The sequence below is a fragment of the Hyperolius riggenbachi genome, chromosome 8 (genome assembly GCF_040937935.1).
Source record: "Hyperolius riggenbachi isolate aHypRig1 chromosome 8, aHypRig1.pri, whole genome shotgun sequence".
Classification (NCBI taxonomy): Eukaryota; Metazoa; Chordata; class Amphibia; order Anura; family Hyperoliidae; genus Hyperolius; species Hyperolius riggenbachi.
In genome coordinates, this window is record NC_090653.1 from 44,916,859 (window position 1) to 44,940,419 (window position 23,561).

The 23,561-nt window shown below is 46.5% G+C and overlaps 1 protein-coding gene across 2 annotated transcripts in view; it reads left to right on the forward strand.

The window, feature by feature from the left end:
• The window catches only part of SKIC2 (SKI2 subunit of superkiller complex), an 88,652-nt gene that overhangs the window by 16,588 nt on the left and 48,503 nt on the right, over window positions 1-23,561 (forward strand). For both annotated transcript variants that reach the window (XM_068250349.1, XM_068250350.1), the window contains exons 7-16: window positions 3,769-3,843; window positions 5,601-5,654; window positions 5,909-6,084; window positions 8,627-8,761; window positions 8,904-9,049; window positions 10,446-10,592; window positions 11,186-11,270; window positions 12,978-13,084; window positions 13,164-13,310; window positions 14,266-14,359. In XM_068250349.1, coding sequence (XP_068106450.1) covers window positions 3,769-3,843; window positions 5,601-5,654; window positions 5,909-6,084; window positions 8,627-8,761; window positions 8,904-9,049; window positions 10,446-10,592; window positions 11,186-11,270; window positions 12,978-13,084; window positions 13,164-13,310; window positions 14,266-14,359 — 1,166 coding nt within the window. The remainder of the gene's footprint in view (window positions 1-3,768; window positions 3,844-5,600; window positions 5,655-5,908; window positions 6,085-8,626; window positions 8,762-8,903; window positions 9,050-10,445; window positions 10,593-11,185; window positions 11,271-12,977; window positions 13,085-13,163; window positions 13,311-14,265; window positions 14,360-23,561) is intronic.

Consider the following 23,561-nt stretch of genomic DNA (forward strand, 5'->3'; position numbering starts at 1 on the left):
CACAGTTAAAACAATATGCTGATTGGGTGTTTCTGACAAAAATCTGACCAGATTAGCTGCATGCTTGCTTCAGGTGTGTGATTCCGACGCTACTGATGCCAAAGAGATTAACAGGATTGCCAGGCAACTGGTATTGTTTAAAGCAAGTCTGAACTGAAAAAAAACTCACCTATTGAGAGGGAAGGGCTATAGAGCCCTTCCGTTCCTTTCACGGTCCCTTCATTCCAGCGCCATCACCCACTGCTGTATCACCACCACAGGAGACTTCTGAAATCTTTGGTAGTATGAGTGCTCCCGAAGACGGGCAGCTCTGCATGCGCAGTACTGAGCCACCCGTCTTCGGGAAATGCTCCGGCTCCCAAAGCCTCGTGCGGCAACACTTTGCAGTATATGACCCATCAGTCGAAAACTGCTAATGGGGGATCTAGCGCTGGAACGAGGGGACCATGACAGGAATGGGAAGGCTCTATAGGACCCATAACCTTCCCTCTCCATAGGTTAGTACGGTATCTGTTTTTTTTTTTTTTTTTTTCACTTCAGACTTTCTTTAACCACTTCAGGACCAAGCCAATTTTCATAATTCTGCTATGCCTTTGCTTAACTTGACAGATCTTGGGCAATTTTTAGTCGACCCAAACTTATTTAGTCTTGTTTTTTTTTTTTTTCAGGACAAATAGGGCTTTTTTTTTTATATCACTTAACCACTTGAGGACCTAGCCTTTACCGTCCCCCCCCCTTAAAGGGAAGGTTCAGGGAGGGGATTAAAAAAATAAAAATACATTTCCACTTACCTGGGGCTTCCTCCAGCCCGTGGCACGCAGGAGCTGCCCTCGCCGCCGCTCCGCAGGCTCCCGGTGGTCTCCGGTGGCCGACCCGACCTGGCCAGGCCGGCTGCCAGATCGGGCTCTTCTGCGCTCCATTTCCTGGCACTTCTGCGTCCCACGCCGGCGCGCTGACGTCATCGGACGTCCGCCGGGCTGTACTGCGCAGGCGCAGTAGTTCTGCGCTTGCGCAGTACAGCCCGGCGGACGTCCGATGACGTCAGCGCGCCGGCGTGGGACGCAGAAGTGCCAGGAAATGGAGCGCAGAAGAGCCCGACCTGGCAGCCGGCCTGGCCAGGTCGGGTCGGCCACCGGAGACCACCGGGAGCCTGCGGAGCGGCGGCGAGGGCACCTCCTGCCTGCCACGGGCTGGAGGAAGCCCCAGGTAAGTGGAAAGTTATTTTTATTTTTTTAATCCCCTCCCTGAACCTTCCCTTTAAGGACCAGCGCTGTTTTTTCAGATCTGTGCTGGGTGGGCTCTACAGCCCCCAGCACAGATCAAATGACAGGCAGAGCGACCAGATCGCCCCCCTTTTTTCCCCACTAGGGGGATGATGTGCTGGGGGGGTCTGTTCGCTCCTGCATGCTGTGGGTGGCAGGGGGGGGGGGGGCACCTCAAAGCCCCCTCCACCGCAGGATTCCCCCTCTCCCTCTTCTCCCTCCCTGCCCGAAAGATCGGAGGCTGCACAGGAACGGATCTGTCCTGTGCAGCCTCTAACAGGCTCCTGCCTGTCATGTGACATCGATCCCCGGCCGCTGATTGGCCGGGGATCGCTGATCTACTACAACGCTGCTACTGTGGCAGCGTTGTAAAAATGTAAACAAAGCGGATTATTTCCGCTTGTGTTTACATTTAGCCTGCGAGCTGCGATCGGCGGCCCGCAGACTATTCACAGAGCCCCCCGCCGTGAATTGACAGGAAGCAGCCGCTCGCGCGAGCGGCTGTTTCCTGATTAATTAGCCTGAAGCCGGCGATGCAGAACTGCGTCCCTGGTCCTGCAGCTGCCACTTTGCCGACGCGCGTTATGAGTGCGTGGTCGGCAAGTGGTTAATTGTAGTAAATCTGGAATTTTATGAATTTTTCAACCAAAAATATGAAATATCGCAAATTGCAGCAGTAAAACTTTCAGAAACTGATTATTCTATATGTTGTTTATGCAGAGATGTCAAAATGAGGTAGATAATTGTTTTAGGTACACCGCAGGGGCACTAAATAGAAGTGGGAATGAGTATTTTAAGTGTGAAAAAGTGATAATTATGCGATCCTAGTGATCAGGAGCGAATTCAAAATTGTTCCTCATTCATTTCAGAAAGTGTCAGCTGTCAGAATACACAAGCATGGTGGAGTAAAAATCTACATGTCAGAAACTAGCATTCAAAGACAGGCTGTAGGGTTTAATATGAATGGTCCTGAAGTGGTCAAAAAGGAAATAAAGATGACAGCATCCAGATCTCTCTTAGTTCGGGTGTACTTAAAAGGACTTCCGAAGCCAAATAAAAAAAAAAGTTAAATACCTGCACCGCATTTGAAGGCACGGAGGACGCCGTCCGCGCCCTCCGTGCCGTTTCGCCTGGTCCCCGCCGCTCAATAGCCCCCTGGGCTGCTCCCGACCCCCCCTGCCCCCACTAACATAGCCGCATGAGCTGGCCGCGGCTGCGCAGTCCGCATAGCCGCGAGTACTGCTGCGCAGCTCTAGGGCCTCCCCCCTGATCCACGCTACAGGAGACAGCCCCCCTGATCCACGCTACAGGAGACTATTAGTGGAGGAAGGAGAGCCCGACCCGGGCCGTGGGCACATTCCGCCGGATCCCCGCTGCTCAATAGTCCCTATTGAGCGGCGAGGACACGGCAGAACGGCACGGAGGGCGCGGACGGCGTCCACCGTGCCTTCAAATGCCGTGCAGGTATTTAACTTTTTTTTTTAGATTTGGCCTCGGAAGTCTTTTAACCTGCTGAGCGGTCTGGACGAGCTCAGGTCGTCCAACACCGCCAGAGGCTGCCGCTCAGGCCCTGCCGGGCCGATTTTTGTCAAATAAAAAGCAGCACACGCAGCCGGCACTTTGCCAGCCGCGTGTGCTGCCTGATCGCCGCCGCTCTGCGGCGATCCGCCGCGAGCAGCGGCGAAAGAGGGTCCCCCCAGCCGCCTGAGCCCAGCGTAGCCGGAACAAAAAGTTCCGGCCAGCGCTAAGGGCTGGATCGGAGGCGGCTGACGTCAGGACGTCGGCTGACGTCGATGACGTCACTCCGCTCGTCGCTATGGCGACGATGTAAGCAAAACAAGGAAGGCCGCTCATTGCGGCCTTCCTTGTTTATTCTGGGCGCCGGAGGCGATCGGAAGAACGCCTCCGGAGCGCCCTCTAGTGGGCTTTCATGCAGCCAACTTTCAGTTGGCTGCATGAAATAGTTTTTTTTTAATTTAAAAAAAACCCTCCCGCAGCCACCCTGGCGATTTAATCAAAACGCCAGGGTGGTTAAAGTGGAACTGAAGTATTCCTAAAACAAGGGGCTTCTGCCAGCCGACCTGTGCTGCGCCGTTCCAAAACAATCCTCCATTTCCCCACCGCGGCTCACTTTTACTTCACGCGGTGGGCGTCGCCTGCATGGCCCTGGCTGCACACATCCTAGAGATTTTCTCTTACTGTGCCTGCGCAGGATGCTCCTGGCCATAGGAACACGTACGAGGATATGCGTGGCCAGGGCGTTGGGAACATCAACTTAGAAGTCAGCTTCCACTGCATGAAAAAAAGTGAGCTGCAGCAGGGAAACGGAGGATCGTTTTGAAACCGTGTGTGCACAGGTCGGCTGCAGGGGGCTGGGAGAAGCCCCAGGTGAGTGAAACTTTTTTTTTTTTAGGAATACTTCAGTTCCGCATTAAGTCCAGCTATGCTTTATGGTTCAAGCCCAGTTTTTCCAGTTCCTTTGTGCCATGACTTTATTCTGTCTCAGGCGGAATGGATGAACCTACTCTGGAACAGATGGAGGCAGTTGGTGAAGGTGAAGAAGTTCTGGACTTTGAGAAAGGTATTTTTTTTACTACATATCTCTCTTACATTATACGTACATACAGGTAAAACTTGAAAAATTAGACTATCCATAGTCCATTTATCTCAGTAATTTAACTTAAAAGGTAAAACTAATATATGAAATAGGAACCCTTTGCAGGTATTTTGGATGAATTAGCATTTTAGAGTCGGACACTTTGAGCCTGGAATATTGAACATTTTCACAAAATTCTAATGGGCTGAGATTTTGATTTTGGGGTTCTCATAAGCTGTAAGTCATAATCATCAAAATTATACCAAATAAAGGCTTGAAATATCTCACATTACATGTAATTAGTCTATTTCATATATTAGGTTCACCTTTTAAATTGAATTACTGAAATAAATGGACTTTTGCACCATATTCTAATTTTTCGAGTTTCACCAGTGCAAAGCTGTCCTCGGGTACAAAAATGACTACCATTTTTGTTACATGTTATTACATGTTACAGTATTGTATATACTGTTGTAAGTTGTGTAAAGAAATATAATAATATATGTCCAAATCCAGAGTTGTCCAAAAGTAAATAATTTATCCACAAGTACGGGGTATGTACAGGTTCCAGTCCATCCCCACCAGGACAGCTTGGTTATAACAACAGCAGAGCTGTTGCTTTTTAGCTCCGTTGGTTTGTATCGTACAGTTAGCCTCGCATTTATATATTAGCCAATAAAGTTTTTCACTTTTGCATACACCGTTGAGTCCCCAGGAGCCCTCTGTTCTTTAAACTTTGTAGTTACAAATAAGGTTCTGGACCAATGTCCAATCTGGGAAAGGTGATGCATATATACTCTACTAACGTCCCACTAATTCCCAATTCCCTGGTCCCCGTTCTACATCCCCACCAGGACCTCAAGGCATAGAAACACCTTTTTTCCCCTGGCTGTCAACCTTTTGAACTCTCGACACTCGGGTTCTGGTAATAAACTGCCTAATGAGTCACTGCCGCTTGTATATTATGTGCCCAACTGATGCATTGTTTACTGAGTCACTTTCCTTTAGTGTACTGTATATACTCGACTACTATTCGACTTTGTGTATAAGTCGACTCCAATATTTGACCCTCTTAACCTGGAATATTTTATTGACTCAAGTATAAGTCTACCCTGCAAAGTTAATGGCTGCACTTGGGGTCCAGGAGGGGTTCATGACTTCACTGCATATAGATTTGCAGCCATTAACCCCTCCTGTCCCTTAAGTGCAGCCAGTAACTCATCTGGGTCCCAAAGTGCAGCAATTATTCACTCCCCTTCCTGCAGCCCAGTATTTTTTTCTGGTTAATTTTTGTGGCCAGGACTTTCAGGCCTGTGCTTGCTTGGCATTTATTTTATGTAGCAAGTGTCACTTACCACTGCAAATGGGAAGGTCACTAATAGTGGCTCTTGTATAAGTCAACCCCTATACTTTTATTTAGTGAGTCAGACCTAAATGTCTAGACTTGTACTTGAGTATATACGGTATTTGCTTATACTGCTGTACAGCCTTCTGCATATCATGTATTATGTATACTATCTCCTGCCATTTTTGTGCCAAACCCAATTTAAAAAAAAGAGATGATTCTGAGTATAATACAGTGTCACAGAAGATGCTGGCACTTTACAAATCCAAATACAAGTAGTAATAATACAACATAACTTGACTTCAAAACAACCTCCTGGAACTGCTCAAGTAGGGGGCTTCCTGTATATGGAGAATAGCAAATGAAATACACTAATGTTCTCTTTTTGTTGAAATAGATCTCTTATCTGTTCCTCCTGGATGGAAGAATGGAATGAACTTCAAAAAAACAGGTAATTTTTTTGTTTTACAAATACAAATCCTTGTATTAGACTTCCACTAAATTTGCCCAGAACACCTAAAATAGAAGATGGTGCATTTTGAAACAGCTGCCTGTATCAGGCGATCAAGATTCAGTTCTCATTTCTCCACTGCAAGTTAGGAAATGGAAGCTTTCAACTGATTGGTGTGTTCAGGCTCCGCCTATTTAAGGTGTTCCCTTTACTTGTGTCATAATGTTCCTCCCTCTTCCCGCCTTTCTTCACAGATGGACTCCGCCCCCCAGGGGTCCTCTCCCTCACCAGCCTGCTGGGAACGCTGGAAGATTTCAGCCTTGCAGATTCCAGTGAGGATGAAGATGAAGACAAATTAAAACCGAAACCTAAGGAAGCCAAGGCAGAGGGACTCCCCAGGACCAGCAGCCTGGAAGAGCTGGGTGTGGAGGTCAGAGGAGGAGACGGGGGCTGTTATAGGCATAGATCAATGTGGGGGTCAGAGAAGGAGGTGGGGATTTTATAGATATAGGCCTCGATTCATCATTGTCTTTTAGATAACTTTTTCCAGTTTGTTAAATTACCGAATTCGAAGTTTGATTTCTAGTTGTATTCATCAAGGTTTTTCCGCATTCGGTGTGAATTCGATAACAATGCGGTAACCATTGCGTAACGTGTCAATATTTCCATTTTACAGCGGTAATTTAACACAAGGCCATAAGATTCCCATGGAATTGTGGGTAAAAGGCAGTCCTTTGAACACTACGTAGCAACATTCTGAATAGGGCTTAACACCTGGACCAGGATTCTAGAAGTGGCTTGGGACAATCCCATAATTTCATCAGCTACGGCATGATAGGAGCCTTTTCTGAAAAAATGTAGTGCAGCTAGCAAATTAGTTAACCCTGGCACTGCCTGTGTTCTCTTACAAGATGATTCAAGAGAAATGCAGATGACTGGTTATAGCAAATACATCTATTCTCTTGAAAATTGATATGGTTCTAGACCTTATTCTTGCCCTTCTGTGCCTTTGATTCACTCTCAGCTGATACATAACCACTTCAAATGGCTCCATCTTCTCTGTCAGCAATGATCTGACAGGAATAACGACAGAGCAGTGAAGGAGATAACGAATCCTAAATTTAACGCTAAACCACGGCCACTTTCATTTTCATGAATTGCACTTTCTTCCGTTTTAACGCATCATTACCGAATGATTACAGAATGCTCGCTAACAGCTGTAGATAAATTTGATGAATCCTGAAATCAACTTAATGAATTCGGTATTTTACCAAACTGTCGTTAACCAATTCGATAAGCCTTGATGAATCGAGGCCATAGACCTCAATTCATTAAGGGCAGTTCGGTAAAATAATTTAGCTCGGTAAAATACTGCATTTGGCATTCGGTCTTCCGGTCCCCGAGTGCTCCAGAAGATGGGCTGCTCTTTACTTAGGTTGCGCAAGCATGCATGACGGTGAAGTGAAATCGATCAGGAATTGGCCTTGTGACGCCGCATCCACCGCCGTACCGGCCCCATTGCTGTCAGTCCTACTATCAAATGTGTCCCCCTGGTGCCCAGTGCACTATGCATTACCTGTCCTTGTCCACCACCGTCTCTGGGCTACATTCTCCGTCCATACACTCGCTCTACATGGTTTCCCAAAGTAATATGGGTTGTTGTGAGACCTCACACTCGCCCACGTGGAAGCTGGCAACCACGTGGGGCGCGTGTATGGACGGAGCCAGGGACGGTCATGGACAGGTAAAGTATAGTGCACTGGGCACCGGGGTTGCACATTTGACATTAGGGGGACAGTGCGAGGGGTTTGTCACGTTAGTCGATTGCCCCGATATCACTTGCTGTTACCACCATGCACCTGATCGACCACAACGACCTGATATCCTGCAGCATGTTTGCTTGTCCCGAAATTGGTCGCATCGTCAATTAGGGGTGCACTAATCATTATGGAATTGGATGGTCAATCGGCCACCAAGTCGATAGATGTATGGCCACCTTAAAGGAACATTATCAAACCATGGGTCTGATTCACAAAGCTTTTGTGTTAAATTATCTCACCTAATTTATTAATTCTAACTTAACTCACCGTTTAGATCCCCTTCTCTAACTTAACTCATGGTTTAACTCTCCTTATTTGACACAACTCATGGTTTAACTCTCTCCTTATTTGCCATAACTCATGGTTTAACTCTCCGTATTTGACATAACTCATGGTTTAGCTCTCCTTATTTGACATAACACATGGTGTAGCTCTCCTTATTTGACATAGCTCATGGTTTAGCTCTCCTTATTTGACATAACACATGGTTTAGCTCTCCTTATTTAACATAACTCATGGTTGAGCTCTCCTTATTTGACATAACACATGATTTAGCTCCCCTTATCTAACTTAACTCATGGTTTAACTCTCCTTATTTGCCATAACTCATGGTTTAACTCTCCTTATTTCACACAACTCATGGTTTAACTCTCCTTATTTCACACAACTCATGGTTTAACTCTCCTTATTTCACACAACTCATGGTTTAACTCTCCTTATTTGCCATAACTCATGGTTTAACTCACCTTATTTGCCATAACTCATGGTTTAACTCTCCTTATTTGACTTAACTCATGGTTTAACTCTCCTTATTTGACATAACTCATGGTTTAACTCTCCTTATTTGACATAACTCATGGTTTAGCTCTCCTTATTTGCCATAACTCATGGTTTAGCTCTCCTTATTTGCCATAACTCATGGTTTAGCTCTCCTTATTTGACATAACTCATGGTTTAGCTCTCCTTATTTGACATAACTCATGGTTTAACTCTCCTTATTTGACATAACTCATGGTTTAACCTTCCTTATTTGACATAACTCATGGTTTAACTCTCCTTATTTGATAATAATATTCGATAGTGTTTCTTTAAACCATAGACCTGTAAAAACAAGATCACCATAATTTTACCTTTTCTCTCTTTGCTTTACAGACAGTGTCTGCTCCCGCACCCGCTGTGCCAGCCTCACCCCTGCCAGAACCTGCTCAGGAGCAATGGGCTGTCCCGCTGAACAGTAACGTCCCCGTGGAAGACTTCTACAAACGTATTCCAGACTTGGCTTTTAAGGTGAGATGAAAATGAACTTTATGCGCATCAATACAATATAAGAAATCTAAAACGACAGTAACCACAGTGAACTTTAATTGGAGGATTTGATACGCTCATATATACAGTATTGTATACGTAATACCTTTATTTGCATTTTCAGCATCCTTTTGAACTGGACCCCTTCCAGAAGAAAGCCATTCAATGCCTGGAAGCCGGAAATTCTGTGTTTATCGCAGCTCATACGTCAGCCGGGAAGACAGTGGTGGCGGAATATGCGATAGCACTGTCGCTGAAGCACATGACTAGGTGAGTGTTGTCTGTCTGTACGCCAGCTCCTAATGGGTGCAGCTCTGTTTGATTCAGAGGTTTGTTGCGTGTCCGTAGTAGTAGTAGTAGTGGCACTCGCAGCTCCTTCTCCCTCTTTTATTGTGTGTGTCTCTGCATACATTTCATAAAAGCGCCTCTTTAAGCAGGACTGTCGGCCATAAAATCAAATTCAATTTAGCCACTGCTCTGTGTTTATTATGTAGTCTATATCCCGACGCTGCATTGCAAGCATTCCAATATAATCATAAATGTTTCTTCTGTAATGAATCTTATCTCAGTCAGCCTGGCTCTGTTTGGTATATCGCCGATGTGGAGGAATCTTGTTATCTCCCCTTCCACATTCCTGCTCCTCACTGATTGGCTGAGGGCAGTTCAGTGTGACAGGCTAAGACTGAGAACCTTACCCCTCTGCAGAAGCTATTGAAATACTATCTATGCTGTGCTTAAATGTGCATACAAAGCATTATGATATCCGCACACCTGTACCCACTAGACTTGTGACTGCCAATGTCCAGAGTTTGGCTGTACAATAATAGAACACAGATGATTATCCACCCCAATCGCATGTGACTGCCAACACCTGGGCTTCAGCTAAAGAATAACCAAACCCCATGTGCTGTTTACTCACACCCGCCACTTGCTCTGCTGAAGCCAAAATTAGTTACCTAGGCTAAATGAAGTCAAATGGGGTGAGGGTCGCAGGGTTAAATACCGGTGATTGCCACACACCCCTCCTCAGAAAATGGGCCTTGTTGATATATTTTTCAAAATTACCGTCCAGGCTCTGGTCACTTCCATCTGCATGGCTGCGACCTGTCCCCAGCCTGACACCTGCTGTGTAATTGGTGGATGCCGAGCTTTGCACAGGCCGCAAGCAATGCAGGCTGAAGTTTCCAAGGAGTTTTGACTACTTTTACAAACGTGGCCATGACTGTACTGATGAGGAAGGGGGCAGAGAGTCACTGGTGATCCGAAGACGTCAGGACAGGTGAGTATTTAACCCCGCCCCCATCGGTCCTCATTAAGATGGAGTCATAAAAGGCTCTGTCATTTTTAGCTCAGGTACTCTTTAAGCTGTATAATATAATAGTGGTACCCCTGCGCCTAATTTACTTAGTCGGAGCCAGGGCTGTGGAGTCGGAGCAATTTTTGGGTAGCTGGAGTCAGTGGTTTCATAAACTGAGTTGGAGTCGAATTCTGTATTGACTCCACAGCCCTATTCGGAGCAGTTAAAGCTGCATGTGGTGTATAGTGGCACCTACGGTAATTTTAACAGTCACGTCCAAATTAACTGTTTCATTGTGTCTTTATGTTCTCTTCACAGTAAATGATCCGTTCGCTGTGCATACTTACGTCCATCTGTTTCTTCTTCCAGAGCCATATACACCTCCCCTATAAAGGCCTTGTCCAATCAGAAGTTCAGAGATTTCAAGATCACTTTCAAAGACGTGGGTCTGATTACAGGAGACGTCCAGCTATATACGGGAGCGTCTTGCCTCATCATGACCACAGAGATATTGCGGTATGTGTGGAAAGCCCGCAGGGACTTCTAGAGGAAACCTGTACTGAGAGGGATCGTAAGAGACTTGGGTGCTGTTAAAAGCGCCATTAGAAATAACAGCTATAGTGTGAAATTTGGGCGCCCAATATATAGCGGGCATCCCTGGGGTGACCACTATTTATCTGGCAATGTCATACTTTATCCACTATTTATAGTGGTGCCGATGGCCACGCCCCTACATTATCGTAATTGCAGCGGGGGCCGGTTAAGGTTAGGTGTGGGGGGGCGGTTAAGTTTAAGCATGGAGGGGGTTGTTAGGGTTAGGCATGAATGGGTGATTAAAGTTAGGTGTAGGGACGGTTAAGGTTAGGCAGCAGTAAGGACGAGTTCTGTGTGAGAACAGTGTTAGGTTCAGTTATTATTAACAGATATTTTATTACGGTAATTTACACCTTTAAAACTTAGTATATTGGTGAATTTAACCAATATTCTACTAGCCGAAATCGGGCACCCTAATTTCCTGGAGGCCCTTTTTCATGCACGCTTTCTAACTTCCTCTTGAAGTTTTTTGTATTATCCTCTATCTCATCAGTCGGTGTTGTTTCTTCCCGCAGGTCTATGCTGTACAATGGCTCCGATGTCATCCGAGACTTGGAATGGGTCATTTTCGATGAGGTTCATTATATTAATGATGCAGAGGTGAGTGCCTGTTCTTCATGTTACACTCTCAGCATTTGTCTTCTCTGTTTGAGACCCTTTTAAAGAGGGGTAAAAGTCTGACCCAAACATTTATATTTGCTTAATGCAAGTAATATCTTCAGTTTACACATTACAAGTTTCCAAAGTACAGTTTATCTGCTCTGAAAGCTGCCATTGCATTTTTATGCATAGCTGTTGTTTATGTTAAAATCTATCTAGTGATAATTTATCGCCTTTCTTAACCACTTAAGCCTATCTGGACGAATATGTTTATCCAGATAGACTGTGCTGCTTCTAGTGTGCGGTGCGCGTGATCAGGCGCACTCCCGCCGCCCGCCGTTAGCCCCCCGATCAGTGAATGGGAATATAATTCCCATTCACCGATCTAAGTCCCCCGCAGAAAAACCGACGGTCTCTTAACAGAGACTGCGGTCTTTCTGGCCAATAAGTCTTTGTGGCCAAATAGTAAACTACACCCACATACATTTTTTTAATAAAGAAATACATTAAATTACATTTAAAAATTAGCTGTTTACTTCCCCACACCAAAAATTACCCAAATGAATGTTTTAATAAAATAAAATAAAAAAATTACAATTAAAAAAAAACAAACAAACACATAAATAGTTACCTAAGGGTCTGAACTTTTTAAATATGCATGTCAAGGGAGTTTATTAACCACTTCCGGGTTCCGGTTGGCTTTGCTGATCGGTGCTGCGTGGGCTCTCCAGCCCGCAGCACCGATCAGCTAGCAGCCAGGCCGATCAGACTTCCCCCCCCCTTTTTTCCCCACTAGGGGGATGTCCTGCTGGGGGGGTCTGATCGCCGCCGGCTGCTTGCGCTTGCGGGGGGGGGCTCTTCAAAGCCCCCCTCCGCAGCGCTTCCTGGCCTCCTTCCCCTTCCCTCCCTCTTTCTCCCCCTGTGAGCGGCGCAGGACGGATTTCCGTCCTGCGCCTGATGGGATAGGCTTTAGCCTATCAGATGCCGGCGATCCCCGGCCAATCAGAGGCCGGGGATCGCCGATCTCCTCTACGGCGCTGCTGCGCAGCAGCGCCGTATATATGTAAACACCGGGGAAGATCTTCCCCGCATATTTACATTTACCCTGCGAGCCGCGATCGGAGGCTCGCAGGGTGTTCACGGAGACACCCTCCGTGAACTGACATGGAAACCACTTTAGGATTTAGGAGCGTACTTAAGCGTACGCAGAATCCTGAAGTGGTTAATATAATTTTTTAAATTATGGGCTTGGTAATAGTGATGGACGCAAATTGAAAAAATGCACCTTTATTTCCAAATAAAATATCGGCACCATACATTGTGATAGGGACATCATTTAAATGGTCTTATAAGCGGGAAAAATAGGCAAATAAAATACACGAGCACGAACTGCGCAGGCGCAAAACGCCGCAGCCCACGTGGCCGTGATTGACGGCAACGCTTCGCGCAGCCGCGGTAAGGCCGACCCTGCGGTTGGCCTGAATATGGGCAGCAGCGGGGAGCGGAGCGGTTGGCGTAGGACAGTCGGCTGCAAGGGTACTGGAGAAAGCCCCAGGTGAGTATAGCCCATTTGGGCTATTTTTGCCTGAGAACTCCTTTAGGACTTTATTTTAGATTTTGGCCCCATACATGATTCCCAGCCCTGGTTTAGAGCAAAGAAAGAAATGCTGAGATTTACACCACTACAATGATATTAATCTTTCACAGCGTGGTGTTGTATGGGAAGAGGTTCTCATCATGCTTCCGGACCACGTCAACATCATTCTTCTGAGTGCCACCGTCCCCAACACCGTGGAGTTTGCAGACTGGATTGGGTGAGTTCCAGATCTTATTTTCCGCAACCCCCTCCTCTATGGGATCTATATTTGTATTTGCATATTTGTCTCCTAATAGGAGGATTAAGAAGAAGAAGATCTATGTGATCAGCACAACCAAGAGGCCGGTGCCCCTGGAGCATTTCCTGTACACGGGGAACAGTCAGAAGACGCAGAATGAGTTCTTCTTGTTACAGGATGCTTCTGGAACTTTCCAAACCAAAGGGTGAGTGCTAACAATCCCAGAATGCATTGTAGCTTGAGCAGTTACAGGGCAGACTTGTGCTAAGTGCATCCACGGGGCTGTACAGATGCTCAGCAATTACTGCCTGGAGCAATCATTAGTGATCATTCCAGGTGACTGATTAATGTGCATAAATGCAATGGGCAATGTTACTCTATGGGGCCTTTCATACCATCGCGGTGCAGCACAATGCGACGGAGGTGATATTTTCATCGCATCCGACACAAGGGCAAACCTATGTTACTGTGAGGCTCTGCGGCGATCTACGTGGACCGGAACTCATGTAATTCTATGGCAACGCATGTGTGTTAAAATGCCCGCCGCAAGTTTTACACGTCACGCATGGACAGAAACGCTCATGATTGCTTCGGCCACAGGAATTGAGTGTCACTTTCTGCTTGGATGGCTGCCAGACGGGGATTACCATGTACTAACGCGGTATTCCCTGAAGGCCTGTTTTGTGCGGTGCGGGCGTTCGGGGAATACCTGCTGCGGGCAAGCATATAAAAGTATGGCAAGCATACAAATAACTAGACTGTGTTTCTTTTTTCTGCCTGAGAAAGTTAACCTGCTGGCTTGCAAGTGACTGTTTCTCTCTTTGCACAGCTGGAGACATGGCAGTGCTTTCAAACAAAACTTATACCTGAATGATTTACAGTGGGATGCGAAAGTTTGGGCAACCTTTTTAACTGTCATCATTTTCCTGTATAAATCGTTGGTTGCTATGATTAAAAAAAAATCGGATGGTTGATCATCCTCCAAGTCGCCTGATGTATGGCCACTTTTAGTGCCATTTAATGTTTTTCATAAACTTGGTTTATTAGACAGACCCCTCCCCCCCGCCCTATTGATGGCTAAGCTTCTTCAGCAGGGTTTAGATTTCTGAGCAGGAAATCCTGACCTGTCTCTCATTGCAAGGTGTTGTCTCTTCCTTCAGATATTATGCTGCTGTGGACGCAAAGAAGGAGCGAACCTCGAAGTATGCGCAGACATTTGGAGCAAGACACCCACATGGGGGCGGCGCTGGACATGTGAGTAACTGCTTATGGGTGGTATAGTAAAAGATGTTGGCAATATACAGTGTATATAAACATACCTATACACTTCTATATACAGGATCTTCTCAAAAAATTAGCATATTGTGATAAAGTTCATTATTTTCTGTATTGTACTGATAAACATTAGACTTTCATATATTTTAGATTCAAATACACACAACTGAAGTAGTTCAAGCCTTTTATTGTTTTAATATTGATGATTTTGGCATACAGCTCATGAAAACCCAAATTTCCTATCTCAAAATATTAGCATATTTCCTCCGACCAATAAAAGAAAAGTGTTTTTAAAACAAAAAAAGTCAACCTTCAAATAATTATGTTCAGTTATGCACTCAATACTTGGTCGGGAATCCTTTTGCAGAAATGACTGCTTCAATGCGGCGTGGAATGGAGGCAATCAGCCTGTGGCACTGCTCAGGTGTTATGGAGGCCCAGGATGCTTCGATAGCGGCCTTAAGCTCATCCAGAGTGTTGGATCTTGTGTCTCTCAACTTTCTCTTCACAATATCCCACAGATTCTCTATGGGGTTCAGGTCAGGACTTGGCAGGCCAATTGAGCACAGTAATACCATGGTCAGTAAACCATTTACCAGTGGTTTTGGCACTGTGAGCAAGTGCCAGGTCGTGCTGAAAAATGAAATCTTCATCTCCATAAAGCTTTTCAGCAGATGGAAGCATGAAGTGCTCCAAAATCTCCTGATAGCTAGCTGCATTGACCCTGCCCTTGATAAAACACAGTGGACCAACACCAGCAACTGATATGGCACCCCAGACCATCACTGACTGTGGGTACTTGACACTGGACTTCAGGCATTTTGGCATTTCCCTCTCCCCAGTCTTCCTCCAGACTCTGGCGCCTTGATTTCCGAATGACATGTAAAAGTTGCTTTCATCCGAAAAAAGTACTTTGGACCACTGAGCAACAGTCCAGTGCTGCTTCTCTGTAGCCCAGGTCAGGCGCTTCTGCCGCTGTTTCTGGTTCAAAAGTGGGTTCATGCTTCCATCTGCTAAAAAAGCTTTATGGAGATGAAGATTTCATTTTTCAGCACGACCTGGCACTTGCTCACAGTGCCAAAACCACTGGTAAATGGTTTACTGACCATGGTATTACTGTGCTCAATTGGCCTGCCAACTCTCCTGACCTGAACCCCATAGAGAATCTGTGGGATATTGTGAAGAGAAAGTTGAGAGATGCAAGATCCAACACTCTGGATGAGCTTAAGGCCGCTATCGAAGCATCCTGGGCCTCCATAACACCTGAGCAGTGCCACAGGCTGATTGCCTCCATGCCACGCCGCATTGAAGCAGTCATTTCTGCAAAAGGATTCCCGACCAAGTATTGAGTGCATAACTGAACATAATTATTTGAAGGTTGACTTTTTTTGTTTTAAAAACACTTTTCTTTTATTGGTCGGAGGAAATATGCTAATATTTTGAGATAGGAAATTTGGGTTTTCATGAGCTGTATGCCAAAATCATCAATATTAAAACAATAAAAGGCTTGAACTACTTCAGTTGTGTGTATTTGAATCTAAAATATATGAAAGTCTAATGTTTATCAGTACATTACAGAAAATAATGAACTTTATCACAATATGCTAATTTTTTGAGAAGATCCTGTATTTTATATTCATTTGAAAAGAAAATCACAACTTAAAGGAAACCTGTAATGTCCCCTTCCCAAAAAGAAGCGTTTCACTTACTTGGGTCTTCTGCCAGCCCCCTGCAGTCTCCCTATGCCTGCAATGCCTCTGAGCGATCCTCCGGTCCCCCGATGCAACTCAGTTTCGTTACCGCAAGTCACCGTCCACCAGGGCTGTGCAGGTGCAGTGGCCGTCGACATGCAGGTTGGCGGTAACAAAAACTGAGCAGTGGCGGGGGACCGGAGGATCGTTCAGAGTAGGGTAAGTGAAACTCTTTTTTTTTGGGGGGGGGGGGGGGGTGACATTACAGGTTTCCTTTCACCATTTACAGAGCGCACGGCTGTCAGTTCTCAGCTCTCAATAGTGAGAACAGATCATTTCCAGTTAGTTTAAAAAAGAAAATACAAATTAAAAACATAATGAAAAAAAAATTAACATTATTATAAAAAACATAATAATAAAAAAAGTGGACCTGAACTCTTGCGCAGGACAGAAAGAAAACGGAGAAATACACCCTGTGTGTATTGAGTTTGATCTCTCCCCGTGTCACCTGACTGCCACAGCAGAGATGGCAGATAATTTGAAAGCACAGGCAATATGTCTGCTTCCATGAAAGCAGGAAGTAGAAACAGTGCAGATTTGTTGCAGGATTTGCATCAGCTGTAACAAAGAAATGTTTTTATTTTAAAGCTGGGTAGTCACCACCCAACAGATTCTGCGACGTCCCCTTGATGGCGGTCGTCAGCGACGCTTCTTCCTACCGGGGGGGTGTGCACAACGTCACGCGACGCTACACGTCGGGAGCGAACTTCAAGAGACTGCAGTACTTTGCACAGGAGTTGTCGGGGATCTTAGTGATCCAATCCGGTCGTTATTGCGGCACAACGCTAAGGCCTGCACCCACATCTCGATAATGTGGAAACATCGACTCGGCGCTCAAAAAATTGTCTGTCCCCGGGAAAATTGTGATGTGGTTACATACTTTTATGGTTATTATGCTGTTGCTTATCTTTTAGAGCAGAGAGGAAGTTCTGAGTTCAGGTCCGCTTTTAATTTTTTTTTTAAATAAAATAAGCCTCCAAAAAGATCAGATGGTCCAATCCCTAATATTACCATTTGCCGGTAATTCGTTTTCTAGATGGGGTCATTTTGGGGGGTATTCAGGGGTCTTTGGTCCTTTTGCACCTCTATGTATAAAGTATGATGCAAAAAATTCTGCTTTGGATTTTAAGTTCTTAAAAATGCAAAATGCATTCAGTTGATTCTGGAGCCCCCAGTTCTCTAGCAGTGTGACCGAGGCATTAGTGTTTGCTATCTCCATGCACGGGAGAAATTGAGGGGTAAGTTTTAGGATACATTTTGTGGTCACCAAACAGCATGTGCGCATTATGTGCTTTCAAAGTAGCATGTTTGAAGAAAAAAATGTTTACCCAATTTTTCCAATCAAAATTGAGAAAAGACCGGACGGTCAAATCCCTAATTATACCACTTGCCGAATACATTGGGAGGGGAGATCTAGTTTACTAGATGGGGTCATTTTGAGGGATGTTCAATGGTCTTGTACCTTTAGCCCTGCTATAAATGAAGTGTGGTGCTAAAAACCTTGCTTTACATTTTTAGTCTTCAGAAACCCAAATACATACAATGTACAATGTTTTCCTGTGACATCCAGTAATATCAAAATTGGAAATAAATACACAAATTTGGTGTCTCTACACTCAGCAGACATTGAAAAAAAAATAGTTTTAGGAAGAAAATACATTTTAACTCCCCTTTTAAAATACTGTTGTAGTGTCAAAGTAAAAAAAACACTGTTTTTATTTTTCAAAAAATTGTGTTGTTTTTATGAATTTATTGTTTTGTTTTAACGTGTGGGATTAAATTAGGAAATAGAATTAAGCCCTATCCATTCTGCAAAAAAACAATACCAAGATTGGCTATTTCGGGAAAAGTAGAGAAGAATTATAAGCTGTGGAAATGTAACACTCCCGATGGCAAACATATGCTCCGGTACTGAGAGCTGCTTTCACTGCAGGTAGCGAAGTGGTTAAAGGGAACCATAGATGAACATGAAAAAGATGTTATATATATATATATATATATATATATATATATATATATATATATGCTTCCTCCTTCACTCCGATAGCTCCCACGCCGCCATCCTCCGCTGCCCGCAGCTATGAGAACCGGGACCCTGCATTGCCGTCAGTCGGGGCCAGTCTGAGCGTAAGGGAAGTGCGCTGTTTGCGTATCTCTGCAGCAGCCGCTGGAGAGATACGTAGAGGGCGCACTTTTCCTGCGTAGGCTGGCTCCGATGACGTCAGCGACGGGAGCCGGTTCTCGTAGATGCGGGCAGCGGAGGATGGCGGCGTGGGAGCTATCAGAGCGTATGTGGCTGGAAGAAGCCCCAGGTATGTATAACATCTTTTTCATGTCCCCATCTCTGGTTCCCTTTAAAGAGAACCAGAGATGAAGCACCCTCTTGTATTTTCCCTTATAAATCAGTGGGAACATGACAGTAAACACCTAATCTGCTCTTTGTTTCATTGTTCTCTGTTTAATCTGACTGTTATCACCTCTGGTAAGAATCCCTGACTGAGCATTTAGTCTGGCTTTGCTACGGAAAGATTATAGCTAAGTCTGTCTTCTCTGGTGTCTTTTCAAGCCCAAGCCTGCCCCCTTGTGGCTCTGCTATAATGACTCAGCTATAATTATTCCCTGCAAAGCCAGACTGAATGCTCAGTCCGGGATTCTTATCACAGCTGATAACAGACACTTTTAGCAGTGAGGATGAAACAGACAGCTGTAGGCAAGGGCGTAGGGCCCGTGGTCGCAGCGGTCGCCTTGGCGACCGGGCCCGGCTCCTGAGGAGGCGGGGGAGGGGCCCGGGGGGCCCATCTCCGTTTGCAGGGCCATGCGCCCGTTCGCGCTGGTAGGAGGGAGCCGCAGCCGCGGGGAGGGCAGCCCGACCTCTTCCTCCCTTCCTCTCCCCGGGCCCCCCCCTCAGATGCAGAGTAAGCGGCTAACGGAAGCGCTATAGGCAGAACTCACCTCCCTGCGTTCCACTCGCCGCTGATCTCCTCTCTGGCTGGCTCTGCATAGATGCTTACACACGCAGCTTCCGGCTAAACAGGAAGCTGCGTGTGTAAGCATCTATGCAGAGCCAGCCAGAGAGGAGATCAGCGGCGATTGGAACCAGGGACGGAGGTGAGTTCTGCCTATAGCGCTTCCGTTAGCCGCTTACTCTGCATCTGAGGGGGGGCCCCGGGGAGAGGAAGGGAGGGAGAGGTCGGGCTGCCCTCCCCGCGGCTGCGGCCCCCCCTCCATTATGGGGACAGGCAGCTACCTAATCTATCCTGGGGGGCAGCTACCTAATCTATCCTGGGGGCAGCTACCTAATCTATCCTGGGGGGGCACCTACCTAATCTAACCTAATCCTGGGGGGCAGCTACCTAATCTAACCTATACTGGGGGGCACCTACCTAATCTATCCTGGGGGCAGCTACCTAATCTATCCTGGGGGGCACCTACCTAATCTAACCTAATCCTGGGGGGCAGCTACCTAATCTAACCTATACTGGGGGGCACCTACCTAATCTATCCTGGGGGCAGCTACCTAATCTATCCTGGGGGGCACCTACCTAATCTAACCTAATCCTGGGGGGCAGCTACCTAATCTAACCTATACTGGGGGGCACCTACCTAATCTATCCTGGGGGCAGCTACCTAATCTATCCTGGGGGGCACCTACCTAATCTAACCTAATCCTGGGGGGCACCTACCTAATCTAACCTAATCCTGGGGGGCAGCTACCTAATCTAACCTATACTGGGGGGCACCTACCTAATCTATCCTGGGGGCAGCTACCTAATCTATCCTGGGGGGCACCTACCTAATCTAACCTAATCCTGGGGGGCAGCTACCTAATCTAACCTATACTGGGGGGCACCTACCTAATCTATCCTGGGGGCAGCTACCTAATCTATTCTGGGGGGCAGCTACCTAATCTAACCTATACTGGGAGGCACCTACCTAATCTATCCTGGGGGCAGCTACCTAATCTATCCTGGGGGGCAGCTACCTAATCTAACCTAATCCTGGGGGGCAGCTACCTAATCTATCCTGGGGGGCACCTACCTATTCTAACCTAATCCTGGGGGGCAGCTATCTAATCTATCCTGGGGGGCAGCTACCTAATCTATCCTGGGGGGCAGCTACCTAATCTATCCTGGGGGGAAGCTACCTAATCTATCCTGGGGGGCAGCTACCTCATCTAACCTATACTGGGGGGCACCTACCTAATTATCCTGGGGGCAGCTACCTAATCTATCCTGGGGGGCAGCTACCTAATCTAACCTATACTGGGGGGCAGCTACCTAATCTAACCTATACTAGGGGGCACCGACCTAATCTAATTTATACTGGGGGCACCTACCTATATAACCTATACTGGGGGCACTTACTTATCTAACCTGTATTGGGGGCACCTAGCTAGCCTATACAGGTGGCAACTAAACTGGCTACCTATATTGGAGGCACCTACCTAACTAACCTATACTGGGGGCACCTACCTATCTAACCTACGCTGGGGGCAACTATTCTGGCTACCTATATTAGAGGCACCCACCTAGCTAACCTGTACTGGGGGCACCTATCTATCTAACTTATACCGGCGGCGCCTGCCTATCTCACCTATACCGGGGGCAACTATACTGGCTTACCTATGCCTGACTACCTATACTGGGGGTACCTATAGCTGGCTATAGGGATTTTGATATGTGTGTGCATCCGTCGGGTGTTGTCGGGGGAGGGGGGGCTGTTGTTGCCGGGGGGGCCCACATCCAGATTCCGCATCGGGGCCCAGAGGTTTGTAGCTACGCCACTGGCTGTAGGTGTTTTCTCTAATGTCCCCACTGATATATATGGTAAAATACATGAGGGTGCTTCGTCTCTGGTTCACTTTAAGGCTGTGAGGAATCTTTTAGAGCAAAGTAGAAATGCTGACTTTCAGACCACTTCAAGGGCTCGTTCACATTGCGTTCCGCCTGCGTTAGCATTCACGTTGGGCTTTTTCTTTTACACAGTTTTTTTTTTCCGATTCACGGCGCTTGGGTGGGCGTTGCATTTTTGTGAAAAGTGCTTTTCTAAACGCTTTTCCTGAGCGTTTTTTTTAATTCACTCCCTGACGCAAGTCAGGAAGTGAACTCTTTGACCCGGAAAATAATAAATATAATGTATTTATTCTTCAAAACGCGAATGCAATCGCTGCACAAAGCCATTTTGTGAGCTTTTGCGTTTTTCCAATACCTTCCATCGAGGCAAAATCGCTGCGAAAATGGTCCACGCACCGCTTTGCTGATCGCACAGCGCACGAACCACGCTGATATGAACCTTCTCATAGACATTCATTGCACTAGCATTTTGGGGGCGAGTCTAAAAATCGCCTGCACTTGAAAAAAGACCGAAAGCGCCTCTTGTGGGAACGAGCCCTGAAAGGCATTTTATCGACGAGTTTGAAAATGTCACCAAGGAGAAAACTCAGAAGAAAAAGTTAATTGCATGTGGGCCTAGGACCCGTATTCAATAAACCTTTGCTCCTCAGTTTTCTCCTTGGTGATACTTTATCATCTTCTCTTACTTTTCAGCACTCTGCAATTTAAAAACTACCAAAAAGTAGGTGAAACAGTAATACTGAATCAAAATTATTCTTGCTTGCTGGTGCCTTAAAGAGGAACTTCAGCCTAAACAAACATACTGTCATTAAGTTACATTAGTTATGTTAATCAGAATAGAAAGGTAATATAATCTCTTAACCACCCTGTTTTAAAAATATTTGGCAATTCATGGGGGCTGCCATCTTTGTCATGAGGGCAGCCATCTTTTTGGTTGAAAGGATGTGACAGGGAGCATAAGACACAGTTCCAAGTGTCCAGTGTCCTGATAACCCCTCCCAGCTGCACGCGCTAGGCTTCAAATGTCAAATTCAAATTGTAAAAAAAAAAAAAAAAAAATTGCACCAAAACAGCAGAACGAGAACATCAGAAATCCCATCATGCTTTGCACAGCATCAGGGGAAAAATGCCCGGGCAGTTTTCTTCTGTGCAGCTAAAAATGAGGCTTGTATAAGAGAAACAAAGTTCTGATGCTGTGAAACTGTTAAAGAAACACCAGGCCTTTTCAGTGCTGCTGAGTCACTTTTCACTTTAAATGGCTTTTTATTAAAGGGAAGGTTCAGGGAGGGTGGGTAAAAAATAAAAATCAATTTCCACTTACCTGGGGCTTCCTCCAGCCCGTGGCAGGCAGGAGGTGCCCTCGCCGCCGCTCCGCAGGCTCCCGGTGGTCTCCGGTGGCCGACCCGACCTGGCCAGGCCGGCTGCCAGGTCGGCCTCTTCTGCGCTCCAAGGCCCGGAACTTCTGCGTCCCACGGCGCGCTGACGTCATCGGACGTCCTCCGGGCTCTACTGCGCAGGCGCAGAACTACTGCCCTGCGCAGTAGAGCCCGGAGGACGTCCGATGACGTCAGCGCGCCGGCGTGGGACGCAGAAGTTCCGGGCCTTGGAGCGCAGAAGAGGCCGACCTGGCAGCCGGCCTGGCCAGGTCGGGTCGGCCACCGGAGACCACCGGGAGCCTGCGGAGCGGCGGCGAGGGCACCTCCTGCCTGCCACGGGCTGGAGGAAGCCCCAGGTAAGTGGAAATTGATTTTTATTTTTTACCCACCCTCCCTGAACCTTCCCTTTAAAAAGGTGTGAAAATATCACATAGGAGAAACATTGAATTGAATAGGGGCTCATTATTATTTCTGCTAACTTCGAAACACACAGTAAACAAACATTCCGCAGTGATGCACCTGCCAGCAGTAAAGATGTTGCCATGTGTGATAAATTTGAAAATTAAAATCGGTGAGAGGACAGGACTTACCGATGGGCAAACACTGACTAATTTATAAACTGTTGTTTGATATTGTTAGATACAGATCCTCTTTAACTACTTGCTGACCACTCCACGCCAATTGGCGTGAACGGCTTTCAACGGGGCTAGCAGGAGATCGCGCACGCATCTCCGCCTTCAGTCTCCCAGCGGCAATCGCTGCTAGGAGACTGTTAGATGGCGGAACCGTCGTCTATTAACATAGTACAGCGCTGAGATCTAAGGCAGCGCTGTACTGGGGACAGCCGTGTGACACGGCTGTCTCCCTGGGACACAGGATAACGATTGGCTCTCATAGGCTGAAGCCTATGACAGCCGATCGCCGTGATTGGCTGGCTGGGGGAGGGAGGGATTTAAGAAAAAAAACAAAAAACACTGGCTGGGGGAGGGATTTAAGAAAAAAAAAATCACGGAGTGATCAGACCCCACCAACAGAGAGCTATGTTGGTGGGGAGAAAAGGGGGGGGATCACTTGCGTGCTGAGCTCTGTGGCCCTGCAGCGAGTCCTTAAAGCTGCAGTGGCCCAATTTAAGAAAAATGGCCTGTTCTTTAGGGGGGTTTAACACCGCGGCCCTCAAGTGGATAAACTTCGACGACTGGCC